Raw genomic sequence first — 17,375 nt, 5'->3', positions numbered from 1 at the left:
CTTAGGACTAATATAATATTAATTGAATTTCGGATAAACAATAGTTATCGGTTCAAAACCGATTGAAACCCGTACAGTTTTGTCGGAAATTCCAATACCTTTCCAACGAGCCCTAACATGACCTAACAGGAGCCCATTCGCCTGATAAATTCGCTCTCTAAAGACTTTTTTTTTAATTTTTGACTTTGAAAAACTTTTATTAGGAATGATTCAACGGAATTTTCACAAATTGTCAAATATATTCCTGGGTAATCTCTAAAACCGCTGGCACCCTAAATCCCGAAAGACAAAATCCCGAACGCCAAAATCGCGAAAAGGCCAAAATCCCGAAAGCCAAGATCCCGAATGTTGAAAATCCTAAAAGGAATGAAATTGCCGGTGGCAGCCAAATTCCCGAAAACCAAAATCCCGAAAGCTAAAATGCCGAACGCCGAAATTCCGAAAACGCCAAAGTCCCCTAAAGCCAAAGTCCCGAAAGCCAAAATCCTGAAAGGGATGAAATCAAGGATGAAATTATATGGGGGAAAATGTTTAGAATAATTTCCCAAGACACAGAAGATTTCTCTTTGCCTCCAGCCAGCTCGGATGCAATCGTGAGAGTAGCTATGACACTTTTAATAATTCCGGATTTTGACTTTCGAGATTTTGGCTTATTCGGAATTTTGGCTTTCGGGATTTTGGCTTTCGGGATTTTGACTTTCGGGATTTTGGCTTTCGGGATTTTGGCTTTAGGGATTTTGACCGGGACCCCTCTAAAACAGAAACAAAAATAAAAAAAATCGCACGACGCGTGAAAATGAGGGACATATTAATATCCTTAGGTCGACAGATTAGGGGAGGCCCGTAGGTCCCAAGTCGCTATCTCAAACCGTTTGGCCTCTAGATCTGGCGGAAACCAGACGGACAGATGAACAGGCAAACAACCAGCGCAGCGACAAAAGTGATCTCCGAGGGTGGAAAGTGGAAATTTGAAACAGTAAAATTAAATATTCAGCCACAGCCCTAATGAAGAAATCACATTAAATTATTATTGTGTCACGTATATAATTCAGGAAGTCAAATAAGATATTCTCACAAAAAAAAGTAAAAAAAAAAACAATATTATAAAAATAATATGGCAACTCCATTATGAGCACCTTCTTATTGTGAGTAATAAATATTATAATAGACTTAAAAGTTTAGCGAAAAGAACCCTAGGCATCACGACCCAAAAGAGTGAACCCGCAGAAACAGCTCGAACGCAATGAAATTATTATTTTCAAGAAATGCCAAGATATTGCTCTATTTGAATTCCAAATCCGGAGCCTTAACTGACAAATACCAGCAAATACATTATGTATTCGCTCTCTAAAATTCGTGAGAAAGATCACCAACAAAACTGGTGCCAAATGTGTTAACAGAAATGCCAGTCAATCTTCTATCTAGGATGTTCCGGACCTCGCATCGGGAAAGCTTTTGGCTGAAAGAATGAAACTGACGGAGAAGACTTTGGTCTGAAATCTCGGTTATATGTGTGGAAATCCGCTTAAGCAACTGTTTTTCTGGTGGACTGATTCCAATTTAGCATTCGCCTCGGGGCTGCTCCCCCACCTATGGTCTTTGTTTCGCTATCTACGGCACCCACCCGCGCAATCAACGCCAAAAGTATGGTACCAGGAGGAGATGGCAAAAAAAGCGTGTTTTGTTGCTCCTGGGTGAGAAAGAGCGGCAGCCAGAAGCGGCCGCATTAGTGCTAATATCCCAGATAATCTGACCACTAAGCTGTAATTACATGAGGCGACAGAACCGACAGAGCCATCACCATTATTATCCGGCGCACGGAGGATCGGCCTCCAATTGAAATTAATCTCAGAATTTTCCCTCCACGCCCGAAAATCCCAAACGATGAGATCCCCCAATTCTGGTGCTCAACTTCGACATACCGAGTTTATTTTGTAATCCACCATTTTCCACCCTCGCAACACCCAGTTCTGCCGTGCCATCCCCAATGAACAGAGATGATGGGGCACCAACAAAAAAAAATTGTGAAATATAAGCTCACGAAAAGTCATAAACCATAAATTTCCCACCACTTTGTGTCAATTCCAAACAATGTGACTTTTCACACGCTTTCATTAAACAGAAATCATCATAAACAAGCTTTTAGATTATTGCGCTCTGAATGGCGGTAGTTACTTTTCGCAAAAAAAAAGAGGAATTCAGCTGTGTTTTCCTCGTTCAGGGTCTGAAAAAGGAAGAGTTCCATTTAGCATTCACGATGAGTCATTAAAAAATATATATTGAGAACATTTCTTGTTCTTCTCCACACCCACATACCAACTCACCCCCTGCGAAGACGCCCTAAAAAGATGGAACTTTCTTAACAAAGTCACAAAAATAGAAACCATTCTTTTCATTCGCTGAATATATGGAAAAAGCTAATCAATATTGTTTGTCAGGAGGGATTTCTCCAAAAAAGGGGTTAATCGCCCTTAAAATTTAAGGCATGGAAAAAACCTAAAGTAGGGGTTTAGTAAAGAAATCCCGCGCTTTTAGTTATTTTGGCACAGAGACAACCAATTCAGGGGTGTTCAAGTAACCTCATACGGAGCATTTGCAACCTCTATGAACAATGGGGTGCACTGCAAATAATTAATTTTATTTCGCTCCTTGGAAATTACAAGGGGTGAGCTCACTTTTTTTCATTCAGCTCATTTTGAGATTCTAATGCACTTAGAAAGACAATTTAATAAATTTTCAGATGATATAAGTCATTAAATTTTGTTATTAGAAAAGTTTTTTCAAAATTTTAATATTTTTGATTACTTGCATAATTTTGTTTAAAGGGGAACAAAATATAATCACCGTTCAAGTTTTTGTGAAACAGGGGACTAACTCAAGCAATTTGATCCCTTGTCATTCTAATTTCAGCAAAATTTGCACATCATTTAAAACGACAAGGAGCTAACTCAATAAAAAACATATTTTGAAAGGTAAAAATATTAAAGTTTCGATGTTTATATTAGTGCCCATACAAATAGAAAAGAAATAAATTGTTCTTGTTCAGTCATTAAATTGAGATACTTATTTACACAAAGTTGAATCTTTCATGCTGTCTCCTGAAAAATGGCCGAAAATTAGTTGGCCCCTTGTAATTTCTAAGGAGCGATTTGTTAACGTTTTTGACACTTTTCGAGAGAAAATGAGAAACTAAGGCTCCCACCTTATTTCAACTTCCTGAAAGTGAACTGTCCACGGCGACTGATTGTCCATTTAATTAGTGCTGTTAATTTCCCTGAGCAACAACAGCACCATATATAACAGCCTTCAGCACCCGCCTGATTATCGTAGGAGTTGGGCGTGTGAAGAAAAAATGATTGTGATTGGTATAGGATCCGACGACTGGGTTGACATATGTCAAATAGGCCGTACGCACTACATTATATACAATGTCGGCCAAAATAATAGAATCAGCTCTGCAAAGATCACTGTTTTACCTTTAGAATAGATAAATAGTAAAATTTGGTTTGAACAAAACCATAGGACCACTTTTATTTAAATTAAAGAATGTGGTCTGTAAATCGAATAAGTTTAAATAAAGCCTAGAAACCAATTTCCAATTCTTTTGGACGAACTGAATTTCACTATTGACGTATTCTGTGTAAAATAGAGACCTCTAGCTGCCAAAACAACCCTTATTTTGTGATTCTGGAGAATTAGTGGCGCAATAAGCAAGACCGTTGGTTCTTTGGCGGATCGATTCCCTGGCTCGACTCACTGTTGTGAGTTTGAGTCCCGCCCGGTGCAGAGATCTGAGATTTAGACAATTTTCACATGTACAATAACGTAATATAATGCACCGCCTCGCCCAACAAGTCCGGGAGCATAGAAAAAGCATTCACCACACTACGGCAAGGCGCTCCTGGGCAGTCTACAATGGACTTAACAGATTCTTCCAACACGGAGTGTGACATTGTAAAAATTATTACCTTGTAATACAACTTGTAATACAATCTCGATACGATTAATAATTTACGATTCTAAGAATTTGAAGATTTCTACTTCAGAATTATATCAACAAATTTTGGAAAAAATACATATAAGTTTGAAAAAGTGTTTAATAATTTAAAAAAAAATACAAGTTTGCTATATTATAACATGCTTTTGACTTATGAGCGATACAAAATATTTTTTTTTTACTTTGTAAACTTTTATTAAACTAGAGTCATGAACTGGACACACTTACGACTTAAAGTAATTATAATCAAAATCATGATTAGATAACATTTCCCTCAGTTTCTAATAGATCTGTCTCTCGGTTTTAGCCGAGAAATGACTTAGTTAGTGGGAAACTAATAGGAAGTTAGTCATAGTCAAATCATTTTAACTGCTCGAACTCCAAGATGGATTCCATTCTGGATCTCCATTCTGGATGCCAAACGGTAAGAGATATTGACTTCCGGTCTTCGGTGACCCCCCACAAGTCACATGTTTTTTTTTGACTTTGCAAAAAATTGGCCCTGGCGATTTCGTTCATTTTTGGAAATGTTTGGAAGGTAGTCCAACAATAAATTCGGTCAAAAAATTTTTTGTCGAGATTTTGCAAATTCCGCTATGGAAATCAATTAGTAGGACCATTTCAAGTATTTTTTCTGAATTTCACCCAGAAATATTAAGAATTACGGTTTTTAGGGCTGATTTTCGATTCTTGAAAAAACTGTAATATCGATTTTTTTGGTCAAAAAAATTTGTCGAGATTTTGCAAATTCCGCTATGGAAATCAATTAGGAGGACCATTTCAAGTATTTTTTCTGAATTTCACCCAGAAATATTAAGAATTACGGTTTTTAGGGCCGATTTTCGATTCTTGAAAAAACTGTAATATCGATTTTTTTGGTCAAAAAAATTTGTCGAGATTTTGCAAATTCCGCTATGGAAATCAATTAGTAGGACCATTTCAAGTATTCGTTGTGAATTTCATCCAGAAATATTGAGAATTACGGTTTTTAGGGCCGATTTTCGATTCTTGAAAAAACTGTAAGGAGTTAACCTATCGATATTTTTGTCAAAAATTTTTTTGTCGAGATTTTGCAAATTCCGCTATGGAAATCAATTAGTAGGACCATTTCAAGTATTTTTTCTGAATTTCACCCAGAAATATTAAGAATTACGGTTTTTAGGGCCGATTTTCGATTCTTGAAAAAACTGTAATATCGATTTTTTTGGTCAAAAAAATTTGTCGAGATTTTGCAAATTCCGCTATGGAAATCAATTAGTAGGACCATTTCAAGTATTCGTTGTGAATTTCATCCAGAAATATTGAGAATTACGGTTTTTAGGGCCGATTTTCGATTCTTGAAAAAACTGTAAGGAGTTAACCTATCGATATTTTTGTCAAAAATTTTTTTGTCGAGATTTTGCAAATTCCGCTATGGAAATCAATTAGTAGGACCATTTCAAGTATTTTTTCTGAATTTCACCCAGAAATATTAAGAATTACGGTTTTTAGGGCCGATTTTCGATTCTTGAAAAAACTGTAATATCGATTTTTTTGGTCAAAAAATTTTTGTCGAGATTTTGCAAATTCCGCTATGAAAATCAATTAGTAGGACCATTTCAAATATTCTTTCTGAATTTCACCCAGAAATATTAAGAATCACGGTTTTTAGGGCCGATTTTCGATTTTCGATGAACATTTTGTCCTTTGACACCTATCACCGGAAAAATCGCGATCTTGAATCATTAAAGATCAAATGCCTAATTTTCATCCAATTAATAATTTAATTTTTTAAAAGTTAATAATTTTTTGAAACCCTGTTTTTAAACAATTTTCAACTTCAAGACAATTTTGTGGTGATTTACAGACAATTAAATTTGACAATAATTTTATATGCACCAGAAAAGATTGCGAAAAGTTATATAAGGCAGAGCTCTTTCTCGGGAGTTCGAGCAGCTCGCAAAGTCTCGGATGCTTTGCCACCCCATTTTATTATAATTACATTAATCCGCCTCTCAGCTTAAGTCGTAAGTGTGTCCAGCCGTCCAGCGTGTCCAGCATACTGTATAAGTCAAATATTTAATTACCTATCCATAAACATCTAGTTATTTTGCTTAAGGGAACGCAAAGTTTCAAAAAATTTAACTAATGTCACCTATTGTGCATAGGCTATTATAGTTCAAACAAAACAAAAAATTTTTTTTTGCTTTCATAATGCCCAACGCACAATAACTTTTGTTTTGTAAACATATTTTCGAAATTGCCTGTGAGAGTGAGCGAGATGACTAGATTTAGATCTCTTTCACTCTCACTGAAAGGTCAAAAATATGTTTACTAAACAATAGTTATTGTGCGTTGTTAATAATGCCCAGCGCACAATAACTTTTGTTTGTAAATATGTTTTCAATATTTCCTATGAGAGTAAGCGAGATGACTAGATATCCATTTCACTCACTCTCATTGAAATGTCAAAAACTTGTTTACAAAACAAAAATTATTGTGCGCTGGGCATAAGGAAAGCATACAATATTTTTCTGATGATATATGAGTAGTCCATTTGCTGCAGAATTATCAAACATTGAAAAAAAAACAAAAGTTAAGTATTTAACCGCCCCTTGATGAAAACCGAATCGAAAACGTGAAAATGCTAAATAAGAGACCAAAAGGGAATACACATGAGAATGAAACACATGAGCCTCATACCCAAGGGAGAACCTTGCGTGCCACGTAGTTCGACCCCGAGGGTGACTTTCCCCTGGCCAAATGCAATTCTCTCCCTGGATCTGTAATGCTTTCTGTGTTTGTCCCCATCGCAAATGAGGGGCTCACCAGAACGATCCTACGAGCAACATGACATTTTCCCGGAGAGGATATTCTGTGAGGAAAATGCTAAACTATATGAATGTAATGTTTTCCTTTCCAACCCCAATGCCTGTTGTTGTGCCTATGTACGACTTTGAGGCGCGTTTGAAAGAAAAACAGAGAATTCTTTTTTTTCCTTCAAGATGATGTGGGAGCTTTCTTTTCCCATCTCAAATTGTCGTCTATTCACATCCGGGGATGTTTTTTTCCTCTCTCTCTCTATCCTGCTTTTCTTCTATTATTTGTTTGTATCTTTCGAAAAAATTGTGACAATGGAGTTAAGGGGTGAGATGTTGAGAAGGATTTTCAAGGGTGATAGGCTCAATATATGGGTTAAAAAATTGAAACGTTGGTCGTAGAAGAATGGAGTCTCGTGTCTTTTAAGCAGTGAATAAAGGATACCGAATAAGTATGTGGCAGACACCACCCCCTACGACGGAATGAAATACAAATGTCTAAATATTTGCTGGTCGCATGTTACGAAATAATTGCTCAAATGACACAAGAAGGGTTGTAACACAAGTCGACTCAATTGGATACGGAAAATGTTAATCTAAACCTCTTCGAACAAAAAATGTATAAGAGGGAAATTGTAATGAATGGAAAATGAAGTACAGTCAAAGAGGGAAGTACAATTATTCTGCAAAGCAATTGATCGAGCACCAACTTGCCTCTCTGACCGTATCTGGAAGAGTTTTGAAAAAAGTCTCCGGAAAAACGTGCGCCCGTCCTATGAAAAACGTGCGTGACCCTTTTGATGATATGAATACATCGGTCTCAATTCCAAATGTAGCATGAAGTTGCACAAGAAGGGTGCGTTAGCCTGCCATTCTCATTTCCACCCCCTCGCAAGTCTCCTTGTCGACCCTACGTACGCAGAGTGGGTGAAAAACACTCTAATGGGAAATGAAGGGATCACGAACACCATAATACTAAATTGCATAGTGTAGGAGAAAGTACATATAGCAAGAGAATTCATTCCATTAGGTTTACTGGAAAAAAAAATTGAAATTCATAATTAAGTTGCCTCAAAAGTTAGACACACCCTAAAATATTTAAGTTCATTTATTATTTAAATTGCATATCAATACTAATCCCTATATTTGATTCCCAAATTGTTTTCGTAAAAGGTCTGCCAAAGCGTGCCAGTTTTTTAGATTGCTCGAACTCGTGACTTTGATGTAAAAGCTTCATCAATAAATGATTTGGTGCGAGCAAAAACGGTCTATCCTATTTACATTTCCTTTTGAAAAAAAACCTGTTTTTGCTTTTAGTGTACTAAAAACAGATCGATCTTTTAACCCATTAAGGTCTACCGTAAAATATCCTTAGAAGCGAAACAGATATTTTTGTAGACATCTTGTTTTCATCCTTTTCCGAATTCAATAGATCAGTAATACAGTAAAGAATTATAGAACTAGATATTGTAGATTCAATTAAAAAATATCAAAGAGACTGATAAACCTTTTATATAGTCAGGCTATGTAAGTGTGACGATTGCAAAACTGGGATGCAGCGACCTATTCAACTCCGATAAATTCACTTAAAATATAATTTATATTCTTATTTCGATTATTAATCACTGCAGTAACATAATAAAACTATTCTATTTAATATAACTATTCTATTCTTTTTAAGAAAAACCAAAAACTATAATTTTATCGGTTTAATAAGTGATGATCACGGTAGCCCCTACGCCAGGTAAGTATGGTTTAATAAGTGAGCGAATCAAATATTTTTCAAACCCGTATCAGCTGGATTGTGTACTAAAAATTTCTTTTTCGAGAAAATTTTGCTGTTGACAGCTCGTCGCTGGAAAACGTTTAGTGGTTTTTCTTTATTATGAAATATTATTTTCAATCAAAATCATTAATAAAAGTGAAGTTTTGTTATTGATCTACAAGGTGAGTAAGAGTGTATTAATGATATAATTAATAATTCATACAGAAATTAGTGAATTTGTGAATGTTTACATTGCGATCGTAGTCGGATGCTGTGAATATCAATGTTTTGGTTCAGAAATTGCATTGTTCAGGACTCTTTTTCTGTTTCAAATGCCGAAGGGAACAAAAGAAAAGACCCATAAGGACAAGCCCTACTCTAAAGAAGGTCTTAGGAATGCCTTGCAGTATGTACGAAATGGTACTACCAGAGCATATTCATCCAAAACATTTAATGTCCCAAGAACAACACTGCACAACAAATTTACCGGCAAATACCCGAAGGAGTGCTCCAATGGCAAGTCAACAACTTTATCAAAAGAATAGGAAAAAGAACTTGTCAAATGGATCCTGAGATGTGCGGATGGCTGGCATCCCATCGGGAAGGAACAAGTTCAGGACAGCGTCGAACTCATCTGTGAGATCTACAAAATTCCAAACCATTTTACAGATGGAAGACCTGAAGACGCTTGGTTCAGGAATATTCTTCAGCGTAAGTAAGTAAGTCATCCAGAGTTCAGCAAGCGCAAACCAAAACCCTTCTCATTGGAAAGAGCTATTGTTACTGCTACAGACCTTACGGAATGGTTTGAGGTCTTGGATATTTCACAGAACACAATTGCATTAAACTTTCCCTTAAAATGAACATCCGAATTTGATCGAATTCAACGGAGTTAGAAAAAAGCATCGCAGTAAGGTTCTTGCGCATATATTAATATTATCGTAATTTTATTAATTTTTTTCAATATTATTGCTAAAATTCTTTTTCTATCATGATTCTAAATGAATCAAAGAATAATTCTATTGATTTGGAATGGGGAAAAAATATTTCATCAATCCAAAAACAAGCGTTAAAGTCGCACTCTATGAAAAGCATCTGAATTACCTCTCTTTAATATACGTATTTAATTTTTATCTGATTTTATCAGGGAACCTCTTAATACAGAACCAGACTACATTCATTCCTACTTACCTCTTTAACCCTTTAAAGTTGATTGGGTCACGGGTAAGTTAACATTTGTTTTTCCTACTGCCTTTTAAAGTTAAGTTTCTCTCTATAAAGTCAGGAAAAATACTTATTTTAACCCCTATTAATTTTCGATCATCTCGTTCTCAAAGAGTTAACTGGCTCTATAACTAGTTGCTGATCTTGGCCTAGCCAAAATTCATCAATAATGCGCACCTGTTACCTGTCTCTGTTTTCACACCTTCTCAAAGTAACGAGTCTATCCTCAAAAACTTTCCAGACTAGGTCATCCTCATAGTTGTAAACCAGATGATCAACCTCTATGGGAGCCCACTATGGGTAACTTGGACAGTAGTAAACATAGAGTAGTTCTAAACTTAAACACCAATTATTGTGACTACACTATTTGAATTTATGTCGGCCATTTCTTTAGTGCACAAGTTTCCCTAAAATATCAGTGAATTCATACAGGTCCCGTCCTCTGAAGTCCAATATCTAATTAAAAAATTGCAGTGTTTACAACTGTCCCGTATCTATTATTGCCCCTTATCACGTCGATAACGTGGATCTATGGCTACACGAAAGTACCCCTAACCATCCCAAGAGGCAACGTTGAATTAAACAGCTTATAGCCTCCGTGTTTTGTCAATGAATAGACACTGACATAACTTCTTTTCTGAATTTAAGCTTTTTTACCGTTCCTAAAAAAGGAGTATTGATTAGAAAAACCTTTATTTTCTGTGGCGGCTACTAGAAAAAAGAAGGAACTAACATAAATGGTTAAAGAGCCTAGCCTATAAGCTTTGATCCTATGCTGAATTTCAACTTTCTACCTCTTCTCAAAAAGTAATTATAATGAAAAAAGTCCCCACAGGGACCACTGATAAAAATAAAAGGGTCACCGATGATCCTTTGAAAGGATCACTGTTTTGACACCTATTTAACTCCACAATAAACGAATAACAACAATAAAAAAGTCATCTATCTGTAGTGTTCGCTCAGATGAGAGAAATATTTATAAGAGTAATTAATTTACGAGAAAACATAATCTATCATGATAAATGTCCATGTGCATATAAAATTTCAAAAGATTCCAGTGAACCTTTCAAAGGATCAAATATGATCCATTTTTGTTGAAAAGGGTCAATTTGACCCTTATATGAATGGACTATACTTATATGAATGGATTACTAAAAGGTTAAATCAAATATTATCCCAATACCGAATGTCATTAGGATATCTTCAGGCATTCTTGCATAATTCGTTGTGAAAATAGTGATTTCTCAAAAGAACAAAAGCTATTTTGAAAAGGATCCCAGCGTTTTCCTTGATACGGCATTTTTTAATCTTATATCAAGATCAACAAAAGACACACCTTTCCTGTTCACGCAAAATTACCTGGCAATAGATTTAGACAACTTGGTTATGATAATATCCACAAGAATATCTCCCCCTTGACCTCCAGAATATTCCAATTACCTATAAAATTGTACAGACTCTTTAGTAAATGATTCCTACTGAATCTCTCCCCCTTGTCTCTTCTAGAATGTTCCAATACCTGTGGAAGATAAAGAAAAGCCTTTTATCCGGGTCGGATGGACCCAAAATGTTCGGATTTTCTTGTTCTGCGGCGGCTCCAATTCCTCCACGATCTCCTCACTTGACACCTGACACTTTCCCTGATCTCACAAGACACTTTTCTTACTAAATGAAAGACTTATTCTTCACTTTTAAAGACTTTTTTATTTAACAAATTTTGGCACTGTGGCTGATGGCTTGGGTGATTGCGTAAGACTCATTTTTCAATTTGCACAAAGAAAGGGGAGAGTGAGAGAGTGAGGATCGAACGGGATATTTGGGAGAGGATGAGAAGTGGGAGATATGAGAGGCGGGAAGAGTGCATGTGGTGAATATTTTCCCGCCGATATTTCGCTACTCAGTGGCGGCGTGTACATCCTCCCCCAGGATGGACGTAGGCCCAGACTGCTCCTTGACTGGCAAGAATGCCACCTTGGTGATTGGCCTCTTGAAGACTCCTTTGGATGTGCGTATAGTAACTACACGCACGTGTCCGTCGGCACCAGAGTGCACTGTTGCAATCCTTCCAAGGATCCATTTCCCCGTGACATCCTCCAGGGTTAGGACCACGTCTCCCACGTCGACATTCGGGTGAGGATTCTTCCACTTCATCCTTTGTTGCAGAGTATTTAAGTACTCTCTCTTCCAGCGATAAGCAAAGTGCTGGCTTCTCTCCTGGCAATATTGCCAACGCCCAAGATGGTTAGTGTTGATATGGGAAAGGTCTGGATTGGGCAATGCATTCAATGGGGCACCCACAAGGAAATGTCCTGGCGTCAAATAATCTGTTTCAGATGGATCCTCAGACGCGAGACACAGTGGACGACTATTTAGAATAGCCTCAATCTGGTAGAGAATAGTGACAATTTCCTCGTAAGTGTTGAGCGTTTGACCAAGAGTACGATTCAGGTGGAACTTAACGCTCTTAACTCCTGCCTCCCAGAGCCCTCCCTGATGTGGAGCCCCAGGCGGGTTAAAATGCCAGACGATTCCAATTTCAGAGGTAGCATCAGCAATATCGTCGTGATTCGAGTGGAGTTTGCATAGCTCCCGACTTGCACCCACAAAATTCGTCCCGCAATCTGAATACATGTGTCTTGGGGCGGAACGTCGGGACACAAATCGTCGGAAAGCTGCCAAGAACGCTTCTGTCGTCAGATCCGTCACCAACTCCAAGTGGATTGCCTTCACTGACAGGCAGACGAAAAGACAAATGTAGGCTTTAGCTGTCTTAGATTTCTTCACATTGCTGAGCTTGTAGGTCAGTGGCCCAGCATAGTCTACGGCCGTGGCATAAAAGGGGCGCTCATAGGTCACTCTGTGAGCAGGTAGGTCTCCCATAATCTGCTCCAAAGGCTTAGGACGAGCCCTCACGCAAGTGATACAGGATCGTACAATTTTCCGAGCCAAGTTTCTTCCCGAAATTGGCCAATAATTTTGACGAAGAGACGCCAAGAGTAATGACGGAGCGGCATGTAATTGCCGGAGATGTTCCTTTTGCGCGATGAGCTCCTGTAGCGTTGACTTGGGCAACAATATGGGATGTTTAGTCTCAAATGCTTCGTGGGATTTCTCCAGTCTACCACCCACACGAACAAGTCCTTCAAGATCCAAGTATGGAGACAACGACTGAAGAAACTTCCACGGAGCCATGATGCCACGTCCAATTTGAAGCTGACGAATAACTTGAGGAAAGCACTCATGTTGATCGAGATAAATCAATTTTCGTAGAGCACGCTCTAATTCCTCGACCGAGAACTTTCCAGTGCGCTTTGACTCCGGATGGAGACAATTGTGGATAAAGCGCAAGACAAATGCCATGCGAAACTGAAGTCGCTTTAGAGATGATACTTCTTCCATCCAAGTAGAGAAGAAATTTACGGAAGCCTTGGCATCATTAGGAACATGGCGAATACAATTGGGTGGAATTTGTGGCCATTCAGATTCATCACACTTCAGCCAAGGCGGTCCATGCCACCACAAAGTAGAGGCGGAAAGCTGACTGGGACTAGCTCCCCTTGAAATAAGGTCAGCTGGGTTATCCAGTGTAGGAACATGCTTCCACTGAAGAGCCGAAGTGATTTTCAAGATATTCCCGATTCGGTTGGCCACAAATTTCTTGTAAGAGTCAGGAGGGGAATTTAACCACGATAGGACGATCGTAGAATCCGTCCATAAATAGATAGCAGCGGGGGCAAAGATCTCCTTGATCTTCTCCATGAGATTCGAAAGCAAGAGTGCGCCACAAAGTTCAAGGCGCGGAATGGTTTGGGGATTCTTCTGTGGAGCTACCCTCGATTTGGAAGTGAGTAGAGATGAACATCGATTCCCGAGCTCATCACAAAATCCATGCAATTCTAGACAAGATGGAGTTGGAAATTGTGAGATCCAGCGGGGAATGCTAATGGCCTGAAGATCTTGAATGGAGCCAACAAATGACTGCCATTGATCCAAGCAATCCCCAGAAACTTCATCTTCCCAATCGACTTCCAATTTATGAAGCTCCTGAAGAATAATTTTCGCCACGGCAATTACAGGTCCAATGAGACCGAGAGGGTCGAATATTTTTGCGATGGCGGATGCCACAGATCGTTTCGTGACTCTCTCAACATCGGTTGAAATTGGCGAAATGAAATGGAAAGTGTCAAACTCAGCATTCCATCTGAGTCCGAGAGCCTTGGTGGAGTCTTGAATAATTGCCGTATTTGTTTTAGATGCCCCATTTGGCTGGATTTCCGGATGATTGGAGACCCATTTGGCTAATACGAATCCTCCCCCTGCCATGACTTCCATGAGTTGAGATTGCGTTTCCTTCGCCTTGATGAGAGACTCTGAAGAAAAGATACAATCATCAACGTAAAACGAGTTGAGAATGATCTCTGAGGCTAGGGGATGGGAATGTTTGTGTTCATGCGCTAATTCTACTAGGGCTCTAGTGGCAAGGAAAGGAGAAGAGGTGACTCCAAAGCAGACCCGAGTAATTCTGTAATCACGGACAGGTTCGGACGGGTCTTCTCTCCAGACAAGTCTTTGGAAATCAGTATGATCGGGATGTAAGACTAGCTGGAGATACATTTTTGTTATGTCAGCCATAACTGCATACTGATGGTGATGGAAGCGCAGCAGAACGGTGAAGAGGTCAGGATGGACCGTTGGACCGACCAGAAGAATGTCGTTCAGACTCAATCCATTAGAAGTCCTCGAACTTGCGTTGTAGACTACTCTTAAGCGGGTGGAGGTAGACTCCTTAAGCACGCCATGATGTGGCATATAGTAAGAGTAGTTTCTTAATTCCTTCTCTGGTACTGGCTCCAGCCATCCTTGGGTAAGATAGTCGCGCATCACGTCGATATAGCGCAATTTCAGGAGTGGATTCCTCTCGAAGCGGCGCTCCAAAGCAAAAAGTTGACGGACTGAAGTGCTTCGAGAGTGGCCAAGAGCAAGAGTTTGACCTTCAGAATCCTTACGAAAGGGCAGCTTCACAAGAAAGCGTCCTTCTGGTGTCCGAGAGTGAGTGGTTTTAAAGTGAGTTTCGGCTTCACGATGCTGATCACTAGCAGGTGATTCATTAGGGATGTCTTCAACTTCCCAGAATCGTTTCAAGGTCTGATCCAGATTTTCCAGGACAGATACGTGGCAAAGTGCATCGGAAGGCGCTTGTTTCCCAACAAGAACATGTCCAAAGGTAGTAGGTTTCAATTTGGGCATCCCATCGCCCAAATCGATGGATCCATCCAGTACTATATCCCAGTAGGATTCTCCACCGATAAGCAAGTCTACCGGACGTTGTTCATACCACTCCGGATCGGCTAAGGTGATTCCAGATGGAATCGGAAAAGAGTCTCGGTTCACCGGCCAATTGGGAATGTCCCCAGTAATCTTGGGAACAACCAAACATTGCAGATTGTAGAAACTGCTGGATACTCTCGACTTTACGGTGGCTACGGCCATTTCAGAAGTTGAGGATCGATGAGCACCAACACCCACAATAAAGACATTTGCAGATTCTTTCGGGAGTTTTAATTTCTGCATGAAATTTGCAGACATCAGATTGGTTTGAGCGCCACTATCAAGAAGAGCACGACATTGAATTTTCCTCCCATTTCGGTCAAGTACATCTACCACAGCCGTTGCGAGAAAAATTCTAGGAGATTGACGGGCCGCATTGACAGGCTGGGAGATGTTTACAATAGCTGGCAGAGCTTGAGAATTGGTGGGAGTTGTCGTGGGAACAGGGTTGCGTTGAAAAAGTCCGGGACTACTGGAATTCGTTTGCTGGTTACTATTGGAGGTCGAATTTCCAGGAAAAGAGGTGAACCTTTCATGCAACAATACATTGTGGCGTGAGTTGCACTTCCGACAGGTCCGGAAGGTGCATTGCGAAGTAAGGTGTTTGGAGGTTATGCAATTTCGACACAGATTTAACTGCACAACTGTCTGATAGCGCTCATCAGGCGACATAGCAATGAATTTCGGACATCTAAAGAGTGCATGAGGCGATTCATTGCAACATTTGCAAGGTTCTAAATTGGTAGCCACGAGTGCCGAGGCTGTCTTTTTGTGAGAATTTGCCTTAGTAGGATTGGGAGTAGTGGGAAGCCTAAATATTCCACAAGATTCTACATCATCACGCCTTTTGAAAAGGAATGCGCTGAATTTATCCCAAGTCGGTATTTCATCCCTACACTCTTGTCTCCAAAGGAGCTTGGTTTCGTTGTCCAGTTTTTGGAGGACATGGAAAATCAACCACAAATCGAATTGTTCGACTCCCATTGCCTTAACACCCATAACGGACGCCGAAGTTTTTGCACAGAGTTGAGAGAATGATTGCAAATTGAAAGTGGTGACTGATGGGACATTGAAAAAGGTGCTTATGTGGTCCATGATGATGTTGTACTTCTTGTTGTACCGTTCCTCAAGAATTCTCCATGCGACATCGAAATTAGCCGCCGTGGAAGGCAGATTCTTGATAAGTGAAAAGGCTTCACCCGATAGGGCAGATCGCAAATATTGTAGCTTTTGCACGGGATATAGGTCAGGGTGGTTAATAATTGAGGAGGTAAATTGATCTTTAAATGGCATCCATTCGGACAGTTTACCCGAGAAAGGAGGGAGATTCATTTCAGGCAAATTTAAGTGGGGATCTTTTTTATAGGTATGAGGGGTTACATTTAACTTTTCAGCAAGTAAATTTACAAGTTTTGATAACTCACTATTACTTTCATTGGAGAATTCCTGCTTTGGCGGGCCATCTTGAGCTTGAGCAGAGAGAGAGGCAATTTTCTGACTCATTTTATTTATTTCTTGCAAATGCCTTCTCTCTTGCTCCTTCAGCTGGGCTTCCATCCGCTCCTGCATCCACGTCTTCATCTCGTCCATGGAAGTGTCCAAGGGATTCTCCGGAATTTGGTCGATCAAATCCCTAATGCGAGTCTCCAAGGCATCGCATCGTTCAAGTACGCTTGAGAGAGCTTCTTCCTCACGTTGTCTGTGGCTCTCCAATTCTTGCTGAGCGATCACCTGTTCCTGAACCTCCATGTATTTGGCCCTTGTAGACGCCAAAGTGTTCAGAGAAGACTCGAGAGCTGACCTGGTTGTTGCCACAAACTGCTGCTCGCTGCATGCTTGGATGAAAGTCTCGAGCTTTGTAATAGCCCCCAAGTAACCACCTCTTTGTTTGAGAACCATGATTATCCCGCGATGGGTCCAAGTTTCCGAGAAGGACCAAAATGTTCACGCAAAATTACCTGGCAATAGATTTAGACAACTTGGTTATGATAATATCCACAAGAATATCTCCCCCTTGACCTCCAGAATATTCCAATTACCTATAAAATTGTACAGACTCTTTAGTAAATGATTCCTACTGAATCTCTCCCCCTTGTCTCTTCTAGAATGTTCCAATACCTGTGGAAGATAAAGAAAAGCCTTTTATCCGGGTCGGATGGACCCAAAATGTTCACGCAAAATTACCTGGCAATAGATTTAGACAACTTGGTTATGATAATATCCACAAGAATATCTCCCCCTTGACCTCCAGAATATTCCAATT

The 17,375-nt window shown here is 39.4% G+C and overlaps 1 protein-coding gene and 1 long non-coding RNA gene across 3 annotated transcripts in view; both read right to left on the bottom strand.

The window, feature by feature from the left end:
• Nucleotides 1-17,375, bottom strand: part of LOC129803483 (uncharacterized) — an 81,913-nt gene that overhangs the window by 30,134 nt on the left and 34,404 nt on the right. The window lies entirely within an intron of this gene.
• Nucleotides 11,469-17,055, bottom strand: LOC129803480 (uncharacterized). The gene is made up of 2 exons (XM_055850073.1): nt 16,537-17,055; nt 11,469-14,154 (listed from the first exon to the last, which is right to left on the bottom strand). The coding sequence occupies exons 1-2, from the start codon at nt 17,009-17,011 to the stop codon at nt 11,678-11,680; spliced, it is 2,952 nt and encodes a 983-aa protein (XP_055706048.1). The 5' UTR covers nt 17,012-17,055; the 3' UTR covers nt 11,469-11,677.

Source organism: Phlebotomus papatasi, chromosome 2, assembly GCF_024763615.1.
Source record: "Phlebotomus papatasi isolate M1 chromosome 2, Ppap_2.1, whole genome shotgun sequence".
NCBI classification, from domain to species: domain Eukaryota; kingdom Metazoa; phylum Arthropoda; class Insecta; order Diptera; family Psychodidae; genus Phlebotomus; species Phlebotomus papatasi.
This window is presented reverse-complemented; position numbering and strand designations above follow the sequence as displayed.